Source organism: Setaria viridis, chromosome 8, assembly GCF_005286985.2.
Source record: "Setaria viridis chromosome 8, Setaria_viridis_v4.0, whole genome shotgun sequence".
NCBI classification, from domain to species: Eukaryota; Viridiplantae; Streptophyta; class Magnoliopsida; order Poales; family Poaceae; genus Setaria; species Setaria viridis.
Genome location: NC_048270.2, coordinates 1,393,355 through 1,415,473, shown reverse-complemented (window position 1 = coordinate 1,415,473; position 22,119 = coordinate 1,393,355). Strand labels below are relative to the sequence as shown.

The 22,119-nt window shown below is 48.7% G+C and overlaps 1 protein-coding gene and 3 pseudogenes across 2 annotated transcripts; 1 reads left to right on the top strand and 3 right to left on the bottom strand.

Annotated features, from left to right (window-relative positions):
- Positions 1-141: 141 nt before the first annotated feature.
- Positions 142-3,173, bottom strand: LOC117866304 (uncharacterized). 2 transcript variants are annotated; one of them, XM_034750491.2, is made up of 5 exons: positions 3,016-3,173; positions 2,114-2,628; positions 1,724-1,962; positions 1,010-1,181; positions 142-886 (listed from the first exon to the last, which is right to left on the bottom strand). In XM_034750491.2, exons 2-5 carry the CDS (start codon positions 2,279-2,281, stop codon positions 713-715), a joined length of 753 nt encoding a protein of 250 aa, XP_034606382.1. In that variant the 5' UTR covers positions 2,282-2,628; positions 3,016-3,173; the 3' UTR covers positions 142-712. The 2 variants fall into 2 exon arrangements, with proteins under 2 accessions (XP_034606382.1, XP_034606380.1); XM_034750489.2 differs by having other exon boundaries at positions 142-874; positions 2,114-2,246.
- A 3,213-nt stretch (positions 3,174-6,386) lies between these two features.
- On the top strand, positions 6,387-11,860 carry LOC117866748 (uncharacterized; annotated as a pseudogene).
- Positions 11,861-11,961: 101 nt separating this feature from the next.
- On the bottom strand, positions 11,962-14,592 carry LOC117866749 (uncharacterized; annotated as a pseudogene).
- A 1,048-nt stretch (positions 14,593-15,640) lies between these two features.
- On the bottom strand, positions 15,641-20,388 carry LOC140223610 (protein MAINTENANCE OF MERISTEMS-like; annotated as a pseudogene).
- Between the last annotated feature and the right edge of the window lie 1,731 nt (positions 20,389-22,119).

Sequence of the window (22,119 nt, the reverse complement as noted above, 5' to 3'; positions counted from 1 at the left end):
TAAGTAAGAATCCCGTCAAACGTTTTGCTTATTTCCACCGATTCTCGCTTATGTGGTAAGTCGCTTCAGATTTGAACTACGAGAAGCGAGAAGCGAGAAATCTTCGCTTAGATTATAATCCAAGCATGGCTAGAAAAAGCGTATCCAAACAGGGCTCCTGTTTCTGGCAAGCACTTTCAAAGTCTAGGTGTCAGCATCACAGCTTCGAGTATTTGCATACATCAGAACTAGGAAGTCAAACAGAGGTTCCTGCTGCTATAAAAGCGCGCCTGCAATTCTACATGTGGCTCTCATAGCCTCACATACCCCTGCTCTTCATTGGCAGATTGATTTCATCCTAAAACCTCCTCTTTCACTTCATCTCTTTCAAATCTCATTTACAAGAGAAATCCCTCTTTTGTCAATGCAGGGCACGTCAATGCTTATTAGCCCCATGACACTACATGTCTGCAAGAATGCAGGATAGAACGATAAAGGCGTTGCAGCCATTGCGAAGACCTTTGCGCTCCTGATGTCATGTTCTGTTATGGTAAACAGAAGGCCAAAAGAACCCCTTTCCGTAACAGAAGCAATACAGAGGTAAAACGAAGCCTTTTCCATGTGGCTGTGTATTAGATTATCAGGAGTCTAGAATTCTGGGAACATATTCACACATCTCTTCCTTTGGTCCTGCTGTAGTAGATTTCAAGAATGCCTGATACCTGTAAGGCTGTTACTCCAGTGATTGTGTAAGTTGTTCCACTGTCCACAAAGTGAAAGCTCCTTCTGGACTCTCTAGTGTAGAATGTAATTGTTCCTGCACAACGGTTGCATTGGACAATGTTTTCTTGTAGTTGCTTACAGCATCCTCTGGATGCCCTTTTGCTATAGATGCCTGCAATTTCCACTAGTTGATGGTTAGCATATAAGCAGCCACAAGACTAGAACTGGATGGACGGTATCTGTAATAGGACTAGGTTCCTGTGTATGTGAAGTGGATGGTAGTAAGGAACTAAGGATCCATACATACCAAATGCACTTCATCAAGCTCGAAAAGCCAGAATCTCCATTTTCTAGACACTTGTCCATCAATATGGATAGAAATATTAGTCCAGTGTTCATGGTGGAATTCCAGTCTATGCAACCCAAATCCTACGCCAGCACCAATGGCTTTTACAAAAGCTTCTTTGAGACACCAGTACCTATTGAAGAACAGAGTGATGTCATACTGAATTTGAAGTAACACTGCACACCATCATTAACATTGGCATGATTTTTTACGATTCCACTGTTATGATTTCGACTTAATAATCTCAACGATAAACCATAACTGCTTCATGCTTAGCACTGAAAGCATAGGTTCTGAGGTACATGATTTTGTAAACAGAGACCTACTCTGTTCTAAAGAGAGAGAAAATATTCCCTTCAACTTTTCTGATGCCATTCAGCACTTCAGCTACCTGAAAGAGGAGCTGTGCGGGAGTCCCACTTTATTGGCAAAACTGCAGATTTATTATGCCAAATCTAAATTTGAAGCCACATGCAGCTCAACCGATTTCAAAGGTTATTTGCAACATCAGAAAATTTTCTGGTGGTTATGAAGAAATTTAGACATAGGAGGGTACTTCATTATAGACAGTGCATTGATGGCTTGCTGCATACACCAATAGAAGTTTTAGCTCTAAAATGCTGATTGTGAATGTATATGCCATCTACCAAGAGATCCCTGAATGAAATGTTATACCTGTAGAACTCTGTTAGCACTTCACTGTGTGTACCAGCACGAAGAATACAGTTCCACTCATGATCAGTGAGGTATGAAGAGAAGTTGATGATAAACTCGGTGGTGGTTTCTCCCTGGGGCTTGGAGATGGACACAATGTCCAGGCCAACAAGGCAAAGCGGCTCAGATGCTATGCCAACGTAGTCTCCCTGATGCGAGGTGTTGAAGTTGAAGTTTGGGAAGGTTAAGCAATTTTTATGCTGCAAGAAAAATCAATATAGGAGTGATCAGTGACAGAATGCAACCGACCAGGCACCCAGACAGAAAAGTTTTGGTGCTTATTGGATGCAGCTGACAGCGAACGATGATGATTACAGGGATGATAATTGGACAGAGTGTGTATGCAAGTACCAGGTACGGTTTCCCCTCAGGTGTGCGGCATATGTTGATCTGGTGAAACGGAATGCGGAGAACGCGGCGTACAAGCGAGTACTGCAGCAGACGACTGACGAGCGCCCGCTTCCTGTCATCTTCTTTCACAAACCTGCAGGGGCATGGAGGAGGTCGATTTGATGCCATCTGGTTCTAAGGTAACCGCAACGTGCATGCTAGCTGAATTGGCGGACACACAGAGGCGATTCTGATGTCTCAATTGCAAAGGTGAACAAAGTGCATTTAACTGAGTTACGGAGATCAACCGATGTGGAGTGCACGCTCGCGGCGAGGCTCGCTACGAACCAACCGTTGATGTCAAGCTCACGGCTGCTTGCTCGGATCACCGCGGATGTTGATGAATCCAGCGCCCATGCCACTGAATAATGGAGCGAATTGTTTGCCCTGGACTTGATTCGGGCCGGAGCTTAACGATTCTGACCGGCGGCGGATAGATCGGAGCCGGAAGCGCCGATCCAAACCAAAGCAGGGGCCTTTTCGCAAATATTAGGATCGAGATCAATAATCGCGATCCAAATTGTAAATTTAAGGGTCCTATTTGCAAATATTTGGATCGCGACTAATTATCGCGATCCAAATCAGGGGTATATGTAAAACTCAGGGGCCAAATTGATAATAACATTCGGGGGGCGGCGGACATGGCATCCGGCGACCGGCGGCGCAGCGCTGCCGCCCGCCGGCCACCGCTGGCCTTGCCGTGTGCATCCCGCGCTCCCGTCCATCGATCTCATGCCAGCACCTCCGGTTCTGCCGCGCTTCCCTCACCCACAGGTGTGTCTCCCGCGGAGATGAAAGCGGCTCCCTCGGCAGCGCCGGCGCCGGCGCCGGCGATTCGTGCGAAGGTGGGCAGTTGAGTTTACCTGGCGATGGCGGGGCGCTCGTGCGAGGGAAGGAGGGAGGCTGCGGCATCGAACTGGGCGGGGGAGGGGCGCCAGCGGGTGATGTCGACGAGCCACCGCCGCACCCCGGCCTCCTCCTCCTCCATATCATGGCCCAGCCAAACACTGTGCCGCTGCCGGCGGCGGAGGCTTCCTACATTATTCGGCCGGCCGGCGACGTCTCGGTCTCGCTGTGAGTGGGCCTGGTGGGCCGAGCCCACATTACAGGACTGTTTGAGGGCTTTCCTGACCTCGCGCAGCGCGACTGGCGCCCTACCTGATGGGAGAAACGATGGAGTGATGCCATGGGACTTTGGGCCAGTCCACGCCGGTCGCCGGGACTTGAGTGACTCAGGCACCAGCCTATCCCCCCTAAAAAAAAAGCACCAGCCTATCAAGTACAAGCCAGATTGCAATCTTTTTTTTTTAAAAAAAAACATCAGATTCCAAACCTACTAGAACTCTCCCACTCGTCTTTAGGCTTTCTTAGAGATATCCTTCCTCAAATAGATTTCCTTATCCTGCAAGGAGTCTCATGCATGATTTGTTTTCTCTATGGGGTATGCGTGAGTATTCCATCTCCTTACAGCTTTTTTTTACCCTTAAATATGAAACAGACGGCTCGATCAAATCTACCTCTCTCTCCACCTTATCTCTTCATCTTCCTCATCCATTCACCCATACACAGCCCAGACCCCGACCACGCTTGAACCGATGCCCACCAGCCTGCACGCGGTGCTCGTGCGCTCACCCTCGCGCGCCACTGGTACCTATGCGACTGGAGTTGCTGCTAATCCTCTCCCATTGTTCTCTTCCCTGGCATCTTCCTCATCAGGTCCACCGAAGCTTTCCTTGCCGCCACCGGCTCCCCGCCCGGCTCTGGCAGTGTACCACCTCCACCTCCTCCATCACCTAATCGGGATCCATCGCGCCCTCTGCCTCGCCTCGCCGCCATCTCTCCCATCACCACCGCCCGCTACCTGCCCCTGGAGCTCCTTCTAGGTTCGTTGTGCACTGGTAAGCCTCGATTCTCAAAACCCCCGACCCTAAAAGCTCATTGGAGGCAAAGAAGAAGGGCAAAAGATGGGAACTTTGAACGGCTAGACTTTCGCACACTGCCGATATCCTCTGTATGGCAACTTTGAACGGCTAGACTTTCGTTATATTGAAAACGGACGTACTGGCGCTCGGACGTCCGATAATTTTTTTTATCGGATGCTCCGTAGCAACATTGGACAATAACTATCGAAACATTAAAAATCAACACTTGCAACACAGGATTGCAACACCTTTACGTGCATGAAACATCTCGAACCGCTTCGTGCAACATTCAAGACAGATATATTGCAACAACAAAAAAAGCATCTCTTACAGCATTGCAACAACGAAAGAATAAGAGACCAAAACAAAGAAAACAACTATACGCAACATCATGAACAAGTTGGTGCAACACCCGATTGTTGGCAAGTCGAACTGTTGCAAAACATATGAAACATCAAAAGCCACTGTTGCAACATCCCAAAATAACTACTGCAACACCAGGAGGTACCTATTACAACATGAAGCCATCAGTAGGCGCGAGCTTCTACTGCTCCGATTCGCTACGACGTCGAGCATCACGTGGAGGAGACGGAGCCTGCTCAGATCCACGACGACCAGCCTGCCCGTCGTCGACCGAAGGAGAGAAGACGCTGCCGAATCTGGGAAGGGCGCTACCGGTCGGGGTAGGGGAGGGTCAGGGGCTTGCTTGGATCTCGCCGGGGTCGGGGAGAAGGCCACCGGATCCGCGGGCGTTGGGCGCCCTGATGGGTGAGGACGTTGGAGTGGGGGAGGGGCGCCGCCGGGGTGGGCGAGGAGGACGCCGGGGTGGGGGACGAGGTCGCAGGGGTGGGGGAGCGCACCGCCGCCGGGGTGGGCGAGGAGAATGCTGGAGTGGGGGAGCGGGTAGGGAACGAGGCCGCCGGGTAGGGGAGCGCGCCACCGCCGGGATGGACGAGGAGGACGCCGGATGGAAGGTTGAAGAAGAAAGGTCACAGGAGTGGGATGGGGAAGAAAAAGAATGGTGGGAATGGATAGATAGGAAGCGTAAGATATTTTTGGAGCGGAACGTCTGACGCGTCCGGACGGACTATAGATTGAAAATAATCCTTTACTTGTGTACATGCACCTAGTCTAGCCGTTTATGTATATTCCAATTTAATTGTTTACCCCGCGTAACAGATCGATGGGGATTCAGTTACCATATTCGGATGCAGATAGATCAAGTGAATCCACTAATCGGTTACTTACGTTTTGTGGGTGGAGTTGGAGTCCGCACCCCACTCGATGACTTGCTTGCTTTGCCGCGCAATCTCCTCATCTCTGACGTTCCCACGCAAGCCAATTAGCCAAACCCTACTTTGTCGGCGCAATATAAGCCAGCGCACTGCCGCCGCCGCGGCTCTTCCCCACCCACAGCCTCCTCCTACTTCTCGCCCTCCCCCACTGCACTGCACCGCAACTAAACCCTAGCTAGTCTAGTCCACCACTCCACCCTACTCCCAATCCCCCACTGCGGCGCCGCCGGCATGGCTGACGAATCCTCTTCTCTCCCTCCCCACCGCCTCGGCCCTCTGGCCGATGATGATGATGACCTAGAGGAGGGCCAATTCATCCCCGCCGCCTACCAATCCTCCTCCTCCTCCTCCTCCTCCTCCTCCGACAACGACCAGGCCCCTGATGCCCCTCCGCTGAAGCACGCCTGCCACCCCGGGCGCCTCACCCTGGAAGACATCTTGGCTCTGGGCCGAGGCGACGCCGACGCCCTGCCGTCCCCCACGCCTTCCTCCTGTGAATCCGCTGGTCTGGTCCCTGACGATGGATAACATGTATTCGTACTTGTTCCACATGATTATTGTCCTACTGAATCCAATGTTGAAGGTTGTTCAAGTAGCCGTTAGAGCTTGCTAGAAACGAATACGATGTAAAGGTGATTAACTGTCATATGTTGTTTGGGAATTGGTTTATTCTTTTGCAAGTTGAGATAAAGAGCATCCAAGCGTATTACTCATTGCAAAGTTATCTTTTGTTTCACATTGGGAGCATTTCGAAGTAAATACTTCGCACGATAATATTTTATGCTTATAGACAAAATTTGTTTTGCTCATCGCACGGGCATGATCTAACCAGAAGAAAAAGAGTGGGGGAGAGATGGATGGTCGTGGCTGTGGGCCGCTGCAGGCCCAACCACCGCCCACGAGTCGTATCGGGCCGTGGAGATTGCCCTGCGAGGGAGTTTTTTTTTTACTGCGATTGCGAGGGAGCGCAGCCCATCCACCTCCGTCCGGTCCTCCGCCGCCATCTACCTCGGGCCTCGCGGTCCTATCCTTTCCGATTTCCATCAAAATTTCGTAACCCCGTCCAATCCAAGGAAAAAAAAAACCGGAAACCCTAACCACCGCCACCACCTCCTCCTCCGGCGGCCTCTCGGCTGCAGCAGAGACCTTGAGAGGGATGGGCCGCGGGAAGAGAAAGACGGGCGACCTTCATGGAAGGGTCAAGCCATCAAAGGAGCTGGAAGAAAGCGAAGATCCCAATCAGATTCAGATGGGGGGTCTGGAGGTCGTGGGCGGCGGTGATTCGGATGAGGACCGAGCGGATGGCGATCCGCTGCTGCAAGAAACAGAACATCTCAACCCGACGGGGATCGTCGGCGATGAGTTGGATGAAGGCCAGGGCCGTTCTGTCTACCTTGTGGCATGCCACTGGGATTGGTACGAGTATTCCAAGCCCTACGCCGTGTACAAGGTGGACGTCGCCACTTCCTATCCTTCGCGGGTGAAGCGGAAGCGCCTGCACCGAGTCGCCCGTCTGGTCACCGTTGCTGGCGGTAAGACCTTCACGTCCGTGCGGTCGGTGCACCGCGCGTGGATCATTGGAGTCGGGGGTGATCCCGGCGACACCGTCATCTTCGACACCAAGACGAAGAAGGTCATCCACGGGCCGACTCTCAATTCTAAAAAATGGTGCCCTGTTCTGACAACCGTGGGGGACAAAGTTTATGCCCTGTCCAAGAGTCCCTCCTGGCTTTCAGACCCCGATTTCCCACCCTGGTTCGAGGTACTCGATCTTTCCAAAGCCAAAGTTGTCACTGTTGATGGCTGCTCCCACCTGGAGGGGTGTCCTGGATTGAGCTACCACATCCACCTTGCTTACCTTGGAAGCTTACCCCATTAGGTTACATCATGCTGCCACTTGTAATCGTCATGTCCTATGTGGTGGTCGACACCTACATACTGGTATCATTCAATCAACTGTGGGGCACATATGCATTTGACACCAACTCAGTGAGTGGCACAAGGTTGACAACAATTTCCTGCCATTCATTGGCTGCGCCACCCCACATGGCTCTTTATTCCTTGGCTTGTCAGATGACTATGGACCCATCAATGCTTATCGCATCAATGTCACTACTCCTGACAAGGATCATGCTCCTAACTTATCCATCACTGTGCTGCCAGTGAAACACATGGATAATGAAGTTGATGCAGGGCCCTGCTTCTTTTCCTTGGAGGATGGGTGCTTTTGTTCGTTCAGTTTTTTGCTTGATAGCTCCAGCATTTCTCGTCATCCCAAGAAGCGCGGATTGTTTCCAAAGGAGGCACATTTAAACCTGAGAACATATCAGACAGAGAACCCTTCATCCCTGGAGGTTCAAGAGGAAACATTGCTGGCTGTGAATCCGGAGGTTGCAGTCTGCAGCCAATGGGAGCAGGCCTTCAAGATCCGTTCATCCCATGGGTTCGCTGGATCTGCTTTCGCCTTTCTATCCGTATAAGTAAGTCCCATTGACACCTTTATTTCAGAAATACGTTCCTTAAGAACCTTTTAGCTGCAAATAAAAATGCCATGTACTTTTCTGCATTCCTGTTTGTTTCTTACTGTTTCTACATTTCAGAGGATGTTTTCCTTGCACTGGAATATTACTGGCACTGCTACACTGGAATAAGTTTTTTGCTTGTTCTGCCCTCCCATATCCATACATGAATTGCCTTAAAAATTATGTGGAAAATCTTTCATCCTTTTCATTGGAATCAGGCTTATTCTTTATCTTAGAGGCTAGAAAATTCACCATATAGGTGCCTTGGAATATATTTCTACAAGTATTGGGTGTGCTGATAATTGAGGGTAGTTGCTAAGCATGTTAAGAAGATGAAAAATAGCCTGACTTATTGACAAATGTCCTATACGTACATTATTGTAGAGAACAATTGTTTTGTTTCTTTTTTTCCCTCCTTGCACTTATACATTATTGTAGAGAACAATTACTTAGCTACTTCAGTGTGGAAGGTGTTGATGGACTGTTTGGTAGGGTTGAATGCTTTGCCTTTAGACTACCATTGCTTTAAGCCTTACCCTTACCCCTGTTTCCATGCATAAGTCATTTTAGGCTTGTTAACAGGATTTTTTTTAGAAATAGGATCACCCAGCTTTTGTAGAAAGCAAGAAGATGTTTTTGTACAATAAGATGTTAACAAGAAATTAGAAAGTAGAGCAAATGTTTTTATTGCTGTTCATTTAGACCCACATTGGAAAAGATTCATTATTGTTGAGAGTAATAGGTTTGGAGAAGAGTTGATAAGGCCAACATGCTTTATATTTTGGAAGAGAGAACCATCAGAGCCCAAATAATCACAATAGGTAAAGATCAAACTAGCTCGGCATGCTTTTGCCAGGAAATGGCACTGCACCTTCTTGTTTCCACTTTGTTTCCACTTGGGGGAACCCGAACTTAGAGTTGCTTGGCACTCGGATCTCGAGCGGAGATTTTGGAGTTTATGTCCTTCTAGAAGAAACAATGCATAAGCTTGCCATCATGGTGAAATGCATCAAGTCAATGCAGATTGGAGGAGGCCGTAAATTAGTGGCTGTGCCTTCCCCTTTACTTGACCATTTTGCTGGTTTCTTTGCCATATTGCCACCTGATATTTCAGTTTTTTTGTCTAGTCTGATTGAGGACGCCGTCCATGAAGGAATTGAGCTATTGAACCTTCCAGCTTTAGATTTTATTTTTGTTTGACTGGATGTCTGGACCGACTCTAGTAACTATAAGTAGATAGATGATATAACTTCAGCTATGGCTGCATGGTGAGAAAGAGGAGATTGGTAGGAGGTTGGGGCTCATGCAATTTTGGAACTAGATGCAATACCGTTAACTTGTATTGACTCCATTCTCAATTGTGTGTAGTCATTTTTTTAAAACTTTGACAAACACATGTGCAAAAATACGTTAAATTTTGTAACATGGGAAAGATATTAATAACTTTGTCATGACTTGTAATTTCAATTGACTATTTTCAATAAAATTCAACAAAATTGCTTGGAAAAAGTAATGGTCAAACACAGGGTTGGACACTGTGATATCCAAAAAATTCAATAAAAGAACCATGGTTTTTAACGCGTCAACTAGGCGTCAGGGTGCTGCAAAATCCTAGGTGCCGCCATTGTCACAACATAAACACAGCAAAGGAGAGAGGTTGAGGGAGGAGGTGAAAATGGGATTGGAATCATAGGTATCACCTCTGTTTTGCTATTCTGAGTCTCATATGGCATTGCCTCGCCTCGCCTCGCCTCTTAAGTGCCTAGGGGTCACGTAGGCAATTGGAAGGGGTTGATTCGCTAGCCTCGCCTTACCTACTGCCTTAAAAACTATAAAAAGAACACATGTAGCGGTTTGTAGAGATTAGAATAGTTTACCGCATTTCCCAGCGCCATCAGCTTGATTTCATTTATTGTGTACTCAATAGTTACTGTGTTAAGTACCTGTACTTTAGTCTGAGTGTTGTGCCCAAATTACAATGCAAGATATGCCAATTCTCTATTTGGCATCCTTCTTTGAAGGAGATGCGGATCAAATAGTCCAATCTCCCATACTCATCTATATAAATTTAAGCATGATCAAAGCATTCTACAGTAGAAGTATATATGCTTCTACAGTAGAAGTATATATGCTTGAACCTTTTCTAAACGGTGTGTAATGAAACTGTCGTAACAAAGCCGTTCATTTTTTTTGAAACTGTACAGCGGGGAGGCTCTTGCTGTGGTAATTTATATTAAAAAAAAGAGAAGAAACTGTACAGGACAACAGCAAAGAGGTACACCTAAGTATCCTAAAAGGAAAAACTTCAAAAAACAGCTAAGCAAGCTAGGCTAAATTAAATCGACCCAGCTGAGGAAGGATTATCTATTGCTTTCTTTAATTCTGTGTGCTTGGAGTCTGGCCTCATCCACAAAGTGTGAGACCAGGAATTTAGGGATGGACGTTTTTCTTCAAAAATCAGTGCATTCCTTTGCTTCCGAACGTGCCAAGCAGCTATAATAAAATCTCCATGAAGAAAGGGTTATGGGACAGGTCTTTTCATTCTTCAACATCCTGTAGAATGGAAAGTTGAGGTGCCATTGTAGGCTAATTTTGTTCCAGCAGGCTGAATTGAAGCTGCAGGTGAAGAATAGGTGATAGGTAGTTTCCTCCACATTGTTGTTGCACATTATACAATTATAGTTGCCACCATTGATCATGAAGTTTTTCCATTTTAGAAGGCTTCTTGTATTCAGTCTATCCATCAAGAGAAGCCATGAAAAGACTTGGAGTTTGCTGCTGCACCTGGACTTCCAGATCCATAGGAATGGAGAGTTCTTGAATGGGAAATTATAGAAATGCTTGGAGAAGTAGGTGCTAGATCCCCATATAGTGCTAGAAGTCATGGGTTTCTCCCTGCACTTGAATCCCCTAGATGATACCTTGCAACTCTTGAAAAGCTGTTCATTTTGTGCTCTTGGTTCTACATTCTTCCACTGTGTATCCTGCTACCTTGGCTTGTCTTGCGCTTGGAGCAAAATAGGTTAGAGCTCATGCATTTGTAGAACTACTCAAGAGCGTTTAGGCATTTACAAAAGAATTCAAATTGAAAAAAATGGGGGAGCAAACTTATTATCTCAATAGGAAGCACGAATTCACTCTATGTTTCACAAGTAAATTGGAAAGTACATTCTACCAGGAGATAATATCACCAGGTTTTTCCTCGTCTTTCTTTGTATTGCGGTTTTGCATTCTGTAATCAGCAGTGTTTACATATGATTGTGCAATCATGCTCCCATACGACAGCAGTGTCTTTTTTGCTCATAGGCAAAGTGTTTGCAGATGTGTTTTCTTCCACAAGTTTTTGGTCAAATTGTTGTATGGAAACAGGCATACTCGTTCTATATTGAGTCCTCTTAATTATAACATAACCTTGAAGGCTTTATAAGGTTGAATTATAAATTTGGAGTACGGAAATAAGAAAAGAAAGAATGATTTCTGAAACCTGGTAACGCATGGCTCCCAGCTCGTACTTATCACCTATGCGGTGGGACAAGTATATTAAAGTGACTATTGCCTGTTACTAGTTTGGAAAGAGAAGGGTAACAATGTGCTATTAATTAATTCAGCATTTATAATTGGGATTTTGACAAGATGACTACTGATTGTCTCCCTTTTGATTCAGGTGTCGCGTGGAAGCCATTAAGCCTTGGCTGTGTAGGATGGAATCTGCATATCACAATTTCTTCGTTATCGACATCAAGCACTTGGAGGAAGTTCTTTAGTTTGCTGCTTGTTGCTTTTCGTGACACAAGCACATGGAGGAAGAGATCGCATTTTCTTCGTTATATGTGACATAGGATGGAATCAGATGTTTGTCCAAGTTGAGCTTGTTACTTATTACTACATGCTAAACCATTTTAAGTTTGACCAAGTTTGTTTAAAAATATACCAATATTAACATAGTTAGAATTATATATTTTCATAGTATACATGTTTGGTGCTTTTGGCTAGAATGACTCTTTTCCATGTCTGCATTTGGGATGTCTGCACTTGGGACTAGCAGATGTCCTTGCGCTAAGCAAATCAGGGAAAGAAAAACTCCCAACGCCAGCATCCACGAATAAATAATAAAAGGCAGCTGTAAACAATTTGATTTTGTAGCACCGCTGCAGCCAGATTGGAAGTAAGATATGAACAGGCTCAGCATCCACGAATAAACAATAAAAGGCAACAGCATGGGGTCATGAACCAAACGTACCTTATGACCTCATCATCTACCCATGACAAATAAGTAAAATTGGGTGTGATAGCAGCAGCATGGCCCCCACAGTAAGCATGTTTCGTTATGAATGTGTGATGTTAAGACCCTTTGATTACTTTGTCTAATAATGTTCCTTAAAAAAACAGGCAAGCTCAGCTAATTCTTATTCAGGTTTGTCCCTTTGCTCCACGTTACTTCATTCATCTTCAATGTAAAACGTATTTTGAAAGGATGAAGTTGTCAAAAGTCGATTTTGATCTTTGGGTTCTCTGACGGAGTTACACTGTTACAGTTGATTCTGAAATATATTGTCAATTGCTACATATCAACATCACCTTAAAGCGTAATTCAAATACCAATATACTGATACAGCTTTTGTACATGCATATAGTTTCACAAATTGCTGCTCAAAATTTACAAAGTTTGACCTTTTCAAATCAAAATAGGCCTTACATTGATGGACAGAGAGAGCACAGATTATCACAATAAGGATGCTACAGAGTGATGAGAAATAAAGTTATGGTGCATGGTGCATTACCAATTGTTCCAGGAACTATACAGTCTGTAGAAAGTTAACTGTGACTTTTGACAATGTAAGTTTGCAAAAAAATAAACACTGCCTTATGAAAGGTGTCGTATCACGTGGCAGCAAATCAAACCACCCAATGTTTCTTACTTTACTTGTTCCCAGAGTAAATGGATTCAGGCCACGTTTGGATAGGAGCCGCTGGCAGTGGTAGCCAAGCAAAAAATTTGGCCGCTGACCGTCGCGAGGTGCATGGTTTGGATCATGGTTTTTAAAGCGTCAAGGCGAGGCGAGGAGAGCAACCACCGCCTTGTCGCCTAGGCGACGTCTTAAAAACACTGGTTTGGATGCCGACCATAATTTGGCCTGCCTTGAATTCCGTGCCAAAGCTCAGTTTATTTATGTGCCTTGCCTCGGCCGATTCCTGGGCGCGGCCAAATCGACGGCCAAAGTTTGGCCGGCCGATGCTTTGGTACGGCTTAGGGAGCAAGCATCCAAACGGACCCTCAATGCTGCTAAAAATGTTTAGATGTAAACCAATGGGTTCTATGGAATATTTATATATGAAACCAGAACACTAATATACTTCAGTTCATTTGCTGGAACAAATATATATAAGATTTAATCCACTAGCAGCAGCAGAAATAAAATGATAGCTATTGCCTAAAGAAGTAAAAGAGAGGGGCCCGCATATGCTTACATGGAGAAGGCAGCAACCACAGACATGCCAAACAGGCCCTTGGATTTGCATTTATGACTCTGTTCCTTCACTTGAAATGCAACTAGCAGATCCTTAGCCTTGGCTCCCTGGGACTGACAGTGAGTCATGATAGCCTCAGTGTTCTCGATCCATAAGGCAGTCAAGCTAACCTTGAGCTTCTTCGAGGCTTTGCGGCTCTGCCGACGACAAGAGGACCCCAACCTGATGAAACAGAAGCTGTCCTTTCCCATGGGGCAGAAGAGTGGCCAGGGAATCTTGTCCTCTGATGCCACCACTTTGAACTCTTGGATTGATAATGAGGGATTGCTCACTGCCGCAACAAGGGTGGATGGGGGAACCTTGATGGACATATGGAACACAGAGGCAGAGGCTGAAGCAGTAATACTGTTGTTGGATATGGGGCAGGCGGCGAAGAGGCTGCCGCCGATGGGCAAAGCCTGGCCAACAAAAGGCAGGTTCTCGTCGTGGATCTTCTCCCACGTCTTGTTCACCACATGAATAGCATAAGTTCCTACCACTAGCTCTGGTTGCGGGGAAATCAAGATGTATGAGCCCATGACAGCATAGGATGAGACTGAAATTTCGGGTGGATTGCGAAATTCATAGGGATTCAGGAAGCGAGGGAAGAAGGGTGGTGGTGGCAGGTGGCTCCAGTTGACCCAAAGGCCGCAATCTCTGGAGGGCACACCCTTGTTGAAGCTGAGGCATTCGAACCATGGTTCGCAGTCGATGCGGGGCACCACCCGGGGGCGGCGTGAGATAGCGTATACCTCGCTGCCGTGCGAGATCAGGACGGGTTCGTGCTTGGGGTACGCGAGCCGCGGGCCGTGGAAAGTCTTCAATGTCCTCGGGTCGAAGATGATGGTGCCCGCCGACGCCGACTATCCAGGAGCCGTGCTTCGAATGCGCCGCGACGAAGGACATGCCAGGCTCGGAGCTCGCCGGAAGACCGGCAACGGTGCGGATGCGCGGCGGCTCGTCGCCACCGGCAGCGGCAGCGGCAGCGGCGTCGATCTCCAGAATGGAGTAGGCCGCCGGGTCGTCGTCGCGCGCCGCCACGAGGTAAACCGGCTTGGCGAACTCGGCTGACGATTCCTTCGTGTCGTCCGACGGCTTTGCGAACTCGTCAGCTTGCGATCCCCCCACGCTGTCGCCATTCGCCTTCCTCTTCGGCGCCATCTTCGTCTCCCTGGAGCAAAGGGGGTGCTAGGGTTTGGGTTGATTTGGTACCCTCGACGCAGCAGAAAGGGGGCGGGCGGCCCATCTTTTTTTTTATTTTAGCTCTTTTCGTGAAAATTTTTCACAAATAGCTTCCTGGCAGAACCAATTCCAAAAATAGACCTTTAGCTTGGCGTCAGGATGGCTGGCGCCTGACGCCAAGCTACAGCGTCTTGGCACCAGGCCAAGGTCCCCACCGTCGCCGCTGACCGGCTAGTTGATGTGGCACCGAGGCTTGGCGCTAGGGTATAAGCCGCCGCCCCTTCTTCCTGGCCGAACCTTCCTCCTCATCCTTCTTCTCTCTCTTGGGTTTTTACTCTCCCTACTTCGCCTTATACTACGAATCGACATTTTAGCTTAGGAAACTTTCATTTGATCCATGGATCTTGAAGAGTAAGGTATCCTCTCTCCCTCGTAGCTTTTTTTCACATCGATTCGCTATATATTAGTTGCATTTTTTAACTTAGGGTTTCATGCAACTGTAGGATGCCGAGGCGCGGAAAAGCTAGGAAACTAAGGTAACCCTAGCGCACGTAGTTATGTTATGTGCTCGTTGTTGTGGATCAAATGAAAAATCTTAATTGTAGGTTTATTGTTAAGTGCGTTTGGTTCTTACAATGAAATAAACTAAAGGAAAAATTTGCTACGGGACACTGAAAGTGACCCTTCTTTGCTAGCGGACATGCAAAATAGAGCAGTTTGCTGGAAGACACTTTTGGTTGTGCCAATTTTGCTGGAAGACACTTTGAGGAGAGAGAATATTTTTTTTAGACATCTAGTACCCCTGCTCGTCCACGTTCCAGCTAAGCCGCTTTTCCGCCAAAGGCCCCACCGCCACCTGAGCTGCTGGTCCACCCAAGGCCCGAAGCCAAGCCAAGCCAATGGGGGGTTGGTTCGTTCACCGTCCGGCGCCAGAAGCGGCAAGCAAGACGCCAAGCCCGGCGTCCCCCACCTCCTCCCTTCCCTCCTCGCCCAGAGCTAGACGGCCACCACCCCCACCCCCAAATCCTCTGCCCGCGCCAACTGAATCCCACCACCCCCCTATGCTGCCCCGGCGCCACCGCGCGCCGCCCCCCCTATGCTGCCCCGGCGCCATCGCACGTCGCCCCCCACGATGACGCCGTCGCCCAAGGCCCTATCCACGACCTTGGGCTTGGCGAGGGCGGATGCCCCGGCCTTGCGCTGCTCGTCCTGGCACAGGGCGGCCTGGAAGACGGTGAGGAAGTCGTGGCCGCGGGCATCGAGGAGTGCGTTGCGGTCCTTGAAGGGCTGCTCGAGCACGCGGATTTGTGCCCCGTGGGGTCCTCGGGCGGCGGCGAGGGCAGGTGGAGGTGGGTCTCCTGCGGCGGGAAGGCAGAGGGGAGGAGCGGGTCGGCGGAGGGGAGCGAGTTGTGGCCGTAGCGGAGGAAGTCGAGGAAGGTCTTGTGGTCGGGGAGGGAGACGGGTGGGATGCGGCGGAGGCGTGCGGCCTGGATGAAGTCGGTGTGACGGCGGCGGAGAGCGGGTAGGGGCGGTTGTTCTGCTTGGAGGTGAATGCAGTGGGGGTGTTGGCCGGGAAGGTGTAGTCAGAGCCGAAGAGGATGTCGTCGCCGGAGAAGATGATCTTGTTCAGCTCGCGGCCTAGCAAAAAGGGGAGCACAACCACCCCCCGGCCGCCGCGCCCGCGTCCCCGCCGCCAGGCCCCGCCTGCCCTTCCGCCGCGGGGAGCGCCAACTTCACGGCCGCCTCCCTGATCCACCGCTCCCACTCGCGGGGCCTCCTCACCCCGCGCGCCGCGCTCCCCGGGCTCGCCGCCCGCGGCGTCGTCGTCCGCTCCGAGGACGAGGACTCGCTCTACTACGCCGGCCTCCGCCGCTGCGCCGACAACCCATGCCACGCCGCGTCCAACCCCGACGGACTCATCAACCTCGGCATCGCCGAGAACCACGTACGGAACGTGGACGAGCAGGGGCACTAGCTGTCCAAAAAAAAATTCTCTCTCCTCAAAGTGTCTTCCAGCAAAATTGGCTCAAACAAAAGTGTCTTCCAGCAAACTGCTCTATTTTGCATGTCCGCTAGCAAAGAGGGGTCACTTTCAGTGTCCCGTAGCAAATTTTGCCTAAACTAAATTGTAGTTATAGCGCCAAGCTGACCGGAAATGCCTTCGACCCATTGCCTCTGCCTAGTGGTGTTCTAGTGCCTATGAGCTTTTGCGGCGATCCTTGCAAGGTAGCCAAGTCCGATGAACATGACACGTATAGGCAGAGGTATTGGATGTGTTCCAACTTTGCGTTTGAACCTACACTTCGTCAGCACCGCATTAACAAGTTGGTAAGAAATTGTTGTTGTCTTATAATTATTGTCCATATTTTTTTTATTTTCTAACAATTGCATTTGTTGTAGACCCCTCCACTGCTATGTGATTTTGAGCAGTGGATCGACACTAAGATCACTCCTGAAGACAAGGAGATGATGGAGTATATGTTGCGCTGGGATGCAAAGAGGGAGGAGATGATGGAGAAGAGGCTCAGAGAGGAGGCTGCAGAAAAGGAGCACAAGGAAGAGGAGGAAAGGAGGCGTGTTGCTGCGAACAGGGAGGAGAGGGAGAAGAAACTTGAGCATGCATGCTGAGCGAAAGCAGCGATATAGGAGGATCCCGATGCCTTGAGGAAAGGAAAGTGGCCTCGTTGCACTCAGTAGTCATAATTAGTTTCTAGGTCTATGGTTTATTTATGAACAATATTTTCTACTGTGAGACTTTTATTATATTGTCATGTAATGATGCACTTTAAGTATGGACATGCAAGTGGTAGACGACCTATGTTTATTTTGCGACGTAATGCACTTCGAAGTTGTACTCTATAGTGAAATTTCCACAGAAAATAAAAAGGGTACTTGTTAGTGAAATTTTGGCAGAATTTTCCCTACTTTTTTTATGCAATCCATACAAAATTATGAGATGAATAGTGAACATAAATACAAACATACAAGTATATGACACATTCATAATAAAATCCACAATAGTTCAGAATGAAAGTCCATATACTCCCTCCATATAGGAAATAAAAGTCATTTAGGACATCATTGTGCTTACCAAGGAGTCATTAATTAAGTCGTATTTTTCAATGTTTGCCCATATTAAATACGTCTATGGGTGACTCCTAGACGAGAACGATTTGTAGCTGGACTGGTTAGGTGGGTGGGACTTGAGGCTTGCGGGCAGGGTTCGACTCCCTTGGCCGGCGTTTTTTTTTGTTTTAACACGATTTTGCATGGGCGGCGAGCGTGTTTACTGCCTTGACGCGAGCGACGAAGCGGGCGGCGAGCGTGCTGGGCTATTAATGAAGCAGGTGGCGAGCGTGCTGGGCATCGAATGGAGAACCGGCGGGCACGCGGAACAAAGCGTTGCTAGGGGCAAACACGTCAAAAACCGACCCCTTAAGCCAGAACGACTTCCTTTCGCATCGATGAAGCGTCGCCCAGAACGACTTCAAATTTGTATCCGGAGGGAGTACACAAATAGTCCATATAACATAAAGTCCATATACCACAAAGTTTGCAATAAGTACCCTCAGTGCCTCCTAGTCTTACCCTTACCCTTGTGACCAAGGGCGTCGGTGCCGGAGAACGTGGGCAACGTAGTCTAGTGCCTACAACCTGTGTAGGCTGAGTCAAGGGAGCCTCGTGGAGCTGAGACGGGCCAAGCTCCTCGGGCCTCTGGTCATCATCGTCGTCGTCGTCGTCGTCGTCCTCATCCTCGGATGCAATTGCTTTCGACCCTGAGGGGCCTTGCCTAGACGTACCAACGCCTCCTTCGCGTGGGGATGGAACGTGCACGTCTCGCATCGTGGCAGTCCTGCAACCACAACGAGCAGCCACACGGTGAAGCCGACTTGATAGTCGCTGTTGTGAAAAAACTAGTTAAATGAAAGAATATAACGTATTAATACAGTATTTGAAGAATAATTTGAGTCTTACGTCTAGAAAACTTCGCGTCTCGGGGTTCGTAACTCTAGGATGGAAATGCTCAATATCTCTAACCGAGCTTTGGAGTGTACAGCCCTGCAACAAATTTCCAGAAGTCACTAGTCACTAAAGCAATAAATGATTAAGTCATTAACTTACTTACCCACTAAGTCACTAAATCAATAAATGATCAAGTCATTAACTTACTTACACACTAAGTCACTAAATGACTAAATGATTAAGTCAGTAAGTCACTAAGTCATTATCTAACTAACTAAATCACTAAGTAACTTAACATAGAACATAGAAAAGTAAAGCAATTGTCTTACCATCCTATCCAGGATTGGTCTTGTCTCCACCTGCCTTCCAGCACGAGTACTTTGGTCGTACACCGTGTCTTCATCGTCGAACGAGTGGATGTCGGCGTAGTCATCTTGCGTCCATTGTACCCTCAGCCTGTGACGCGTCGCACCTTGGTACCAAGTCTGGTATTGCCTGTACTCAATGTTTGTGTGCGGGTCATCATTCTCGTCCACGTTGTCTCCGAACTGCTCCCATTCCTCAATGTAGGCCTGGTGGAACACGTGCCACTCAGGGACCTTCCGTTTCTTCTTACGATCCACGCTGCACGTCACGTTAGATGTTACTCCTAGGCAAAATTTAGTTAATGGTAATGGAAATAATTCAAATAGCAAAACACTTACTTGTGTAACTCCACACTAGTCGAGGTCGTAGGTGTTGGTCAAATCTGCCTGATCCCAAACTGACGAGCTACTCGATCAGGCATGTGGTACTCGACAGCATAGAAACATATGAGAGGGCACTTCATCCTGTAAAGATCGTCGTCAGCCGCACACATGACGCTAACGGCAAAAGGAAGTGCGTCCTCTCCTTCGCACGGCTACCAATCTACCTACAACATGTCAAAACAAGATGTTAGTTGTTACACTAAAGGAGTACAAAGCATGTGAAATTTTTTTTGACTTACACTATGAGCCGTGAGTGCGTCTAGCTCATTGATGTAATCTAGGTACGCGCGCTCCAACCTCGTATAGCCAACCTTAACCTGATCCCAAAAATATGCCCATGTCGGCTGCCGTCTCGGCGGCTCACCTAGGAACCACGGTCGACGATCCATAATCTCGGGACGACCAATTGGAAGATGGGCCCACATCCATAACTGCAACAGGTACATGCACCCACCAACTGACACGGAGGCCGAAGTCCGACGGCACGCATCGCACAACTGCCGGTACAGGAAACACAGCACAGCTGACCCCCAACTGTACTAACCTGCCTGCTGCCAGTCAGTGAGGTAGTGGATCCACATCCAAGACGCAGTGTCACCTGTAGTGTCTGGGAAAAGAACGCAGGCAAACAGGTGCAGGATCCACGCCTTGCAGTAGTGCCCAACTGTCTCCGCATCCGCGTCCTGGGGGCAGTGTCCGAAGTGTTCCCGCAGCCAGGAGATTAGCACTCCAGATGTGCAAGTCCCTTGATCCTCAACCTCACGACCAAGGAAGGCTGCCACTCGTGCTCTCCAACCCTCTGAGACGCACGGCCCAGTCACTGCATTGCCGTGAATCGACAGACCCAGCATCTTTTGACAGTCTTATAGGGTCACTGTCATCTCTCCGAACGGCAGGTGAAAGTTGTGAGTCTCGGACCGCCACCTACATTTTACACAAACATTACTTGTCAAAATGTAAGGACATAAAAAATTGAACATGAACGGAGGCAATAGAAGAAAGATAATACCTGTCAACCAACGCAGTTATAGCCGCTGAGTTGAACTTGGGCAGCCCACGACGAACCTGAAAGGAGATGACATCTAGGCCCGCCATCTGTAGGAAAGGAGTGTAGCGGTCGTCGTACTGCAGTGCCAAAAACCCATCGTGGGCTCTAGAACGAATGAGCGGAAGGACCTGCATGCAAACAAACAGAGTCAGACGTTTCTTGAGAAACAAATTAATAAAGAGAAGAAAAATGAAGGAGGTAAAACAAAAAAGCACAATGAATCATCAAATGCAGGCGGATCATTGGAGGTGATCGATCGGGGCAATTAATACTGTAATTAATACTTGTTTGCTTGCAATTGCAACTCTGAAAAGGACACAGGATCATCGGAAATCAGCTGAAAGGATCGGATCAGAATCAGATCGGCGAGGAGGGAGAGCAGCAGCACGCAACAAATTAAAAAATCGGCGCGGCTATGCATGGGGCAACTAATACTGTAATTAATCCTTGTTTGCTTGCAGTTGCAACTCTGAAAAGGACACATGATCATCGGAAATCATCTGAAAGGATCGGATCAAAATCAGATCGGCGAGGAGGGGGAGCAGCAGCACGCAACAAATTAAAGGATCGGCGCGGCTATGCATGACGTGCTGTGGATCATACCATACCCTGACTGACTGGCTCACTGACGCATGAGCGGTGCAATATGCAGGCATTATTGGTGATTAATGCTGACACGGTGTCCGGGCAAGTTCCATCCTCACTCAGTAGGTATATTTGTTTCCTTCCTAGATTATATAAGTTAGATTATGATCAAGGATAGTAGGGTAAAAGATCATCATGGAACCACAAATAACCTGAAATAAGCTACCTAAGATCCCAAAGTGATGTTTTACTATAGTACCCATAATCTATAATCCAGATTATATAATCTAGGTGGATTATAATCTCGGACCTAAAGTCAACCCAATCCGCCCATTAAATGTTTGTGACAAGAAAAGATTGCATTTCCTTTTTTTTTAAGGGGCTACAGCGGGCAAGTTGCCGATCTGAATATCTATATATATCTATTATTAAAGCAAGTAATGTCTCTGCCTAGGATTTTCGTACGTCGTGGTCATTTTGCAAAAAAAAACCCTGATGTTTCATGAAATCAACCCGCAGTCCAATTCTGAAGAGACGGGGGGCTCGGGTGGAAAAAGGAGGGAAGGGAGGGGGTTAAGGGGAAAAAGCTTCTCTTTCTTCGGGGGATTGGGCGCGCCCCCACGCAGCCCCTGGGCGCGGCGAGGGCGAGGGGCGACCCGGCGGCGCGTCGCCGACCCGACCGTGCCGCCCTCCACGTCTCGCGCCGACCGAGCCGCCCCTCCCTGCGCCGCCCCCTCCCCGGCCTTGGCCCCGGCCGCCCACCTCGGCCGGGGGAGAGGGAGGAGGAGCCGGGGGAGAGGGAGGAGAGAGAGAGAGGAAGGGGAGGAGGTGGGGACCGGAGGGAGGAGGAGAGGAGGCCTGTGGGCGCGCCGCCCGCCTGCCCGCCACGGCCGCTCTCGAGTTCCTCCGCGCCTTCGAGCAGCACCGCCGCAGGGCCTCCTCATCGGACCCTTCCTCCCCGCGCCCCCGCCGCGCGTCGCTCTCCTCCTCCTCGTCGCGGCCGCGGGGCTGGGGCAGGCTCTTCCCCGCCCTCTGCGACCACTCCCCGCTGGCCGTCGTCCTGGCTCGCTCTGCCGCTTCCTGCAAGGTCCGTTTCCCCTTCGCGTCAAGCTAGCTCGGTAGCTCTGAGCAAGGCGAATCGTGTGAAATGATTCCTTGATTGTTTACTCGAGTGTTGGTACTCCCATTGCTTG

What these genes read in the sequence shown, in the direction of transcription:
- LOC117866304 (XM_034750489.2), bottom strand. Translation starts at nt 3,140, where the DNA reads ATGGAGGAGGAGGAGGCCGGGGTGCGGCGGTGGCTCGTCGACATCACC. An exon ending in CTGAGGGGAAACCGTACCTG is followed by an intron (nt 1,963 to 2,113) that starts GTACTTGCATAC and finishes TTTTTCTTGCAG; the next exon opens with CATAAAAATTGCTTAACCTT. An exon ending in AGCTTGATGAAGTGCATTTG is followed by an intron (nt 875 to 1,009) that starts GTATGTATGGAT and finishes TGGAAATTGCAG; the next exon opens with GCATCTATAGCAAAAGGGCA.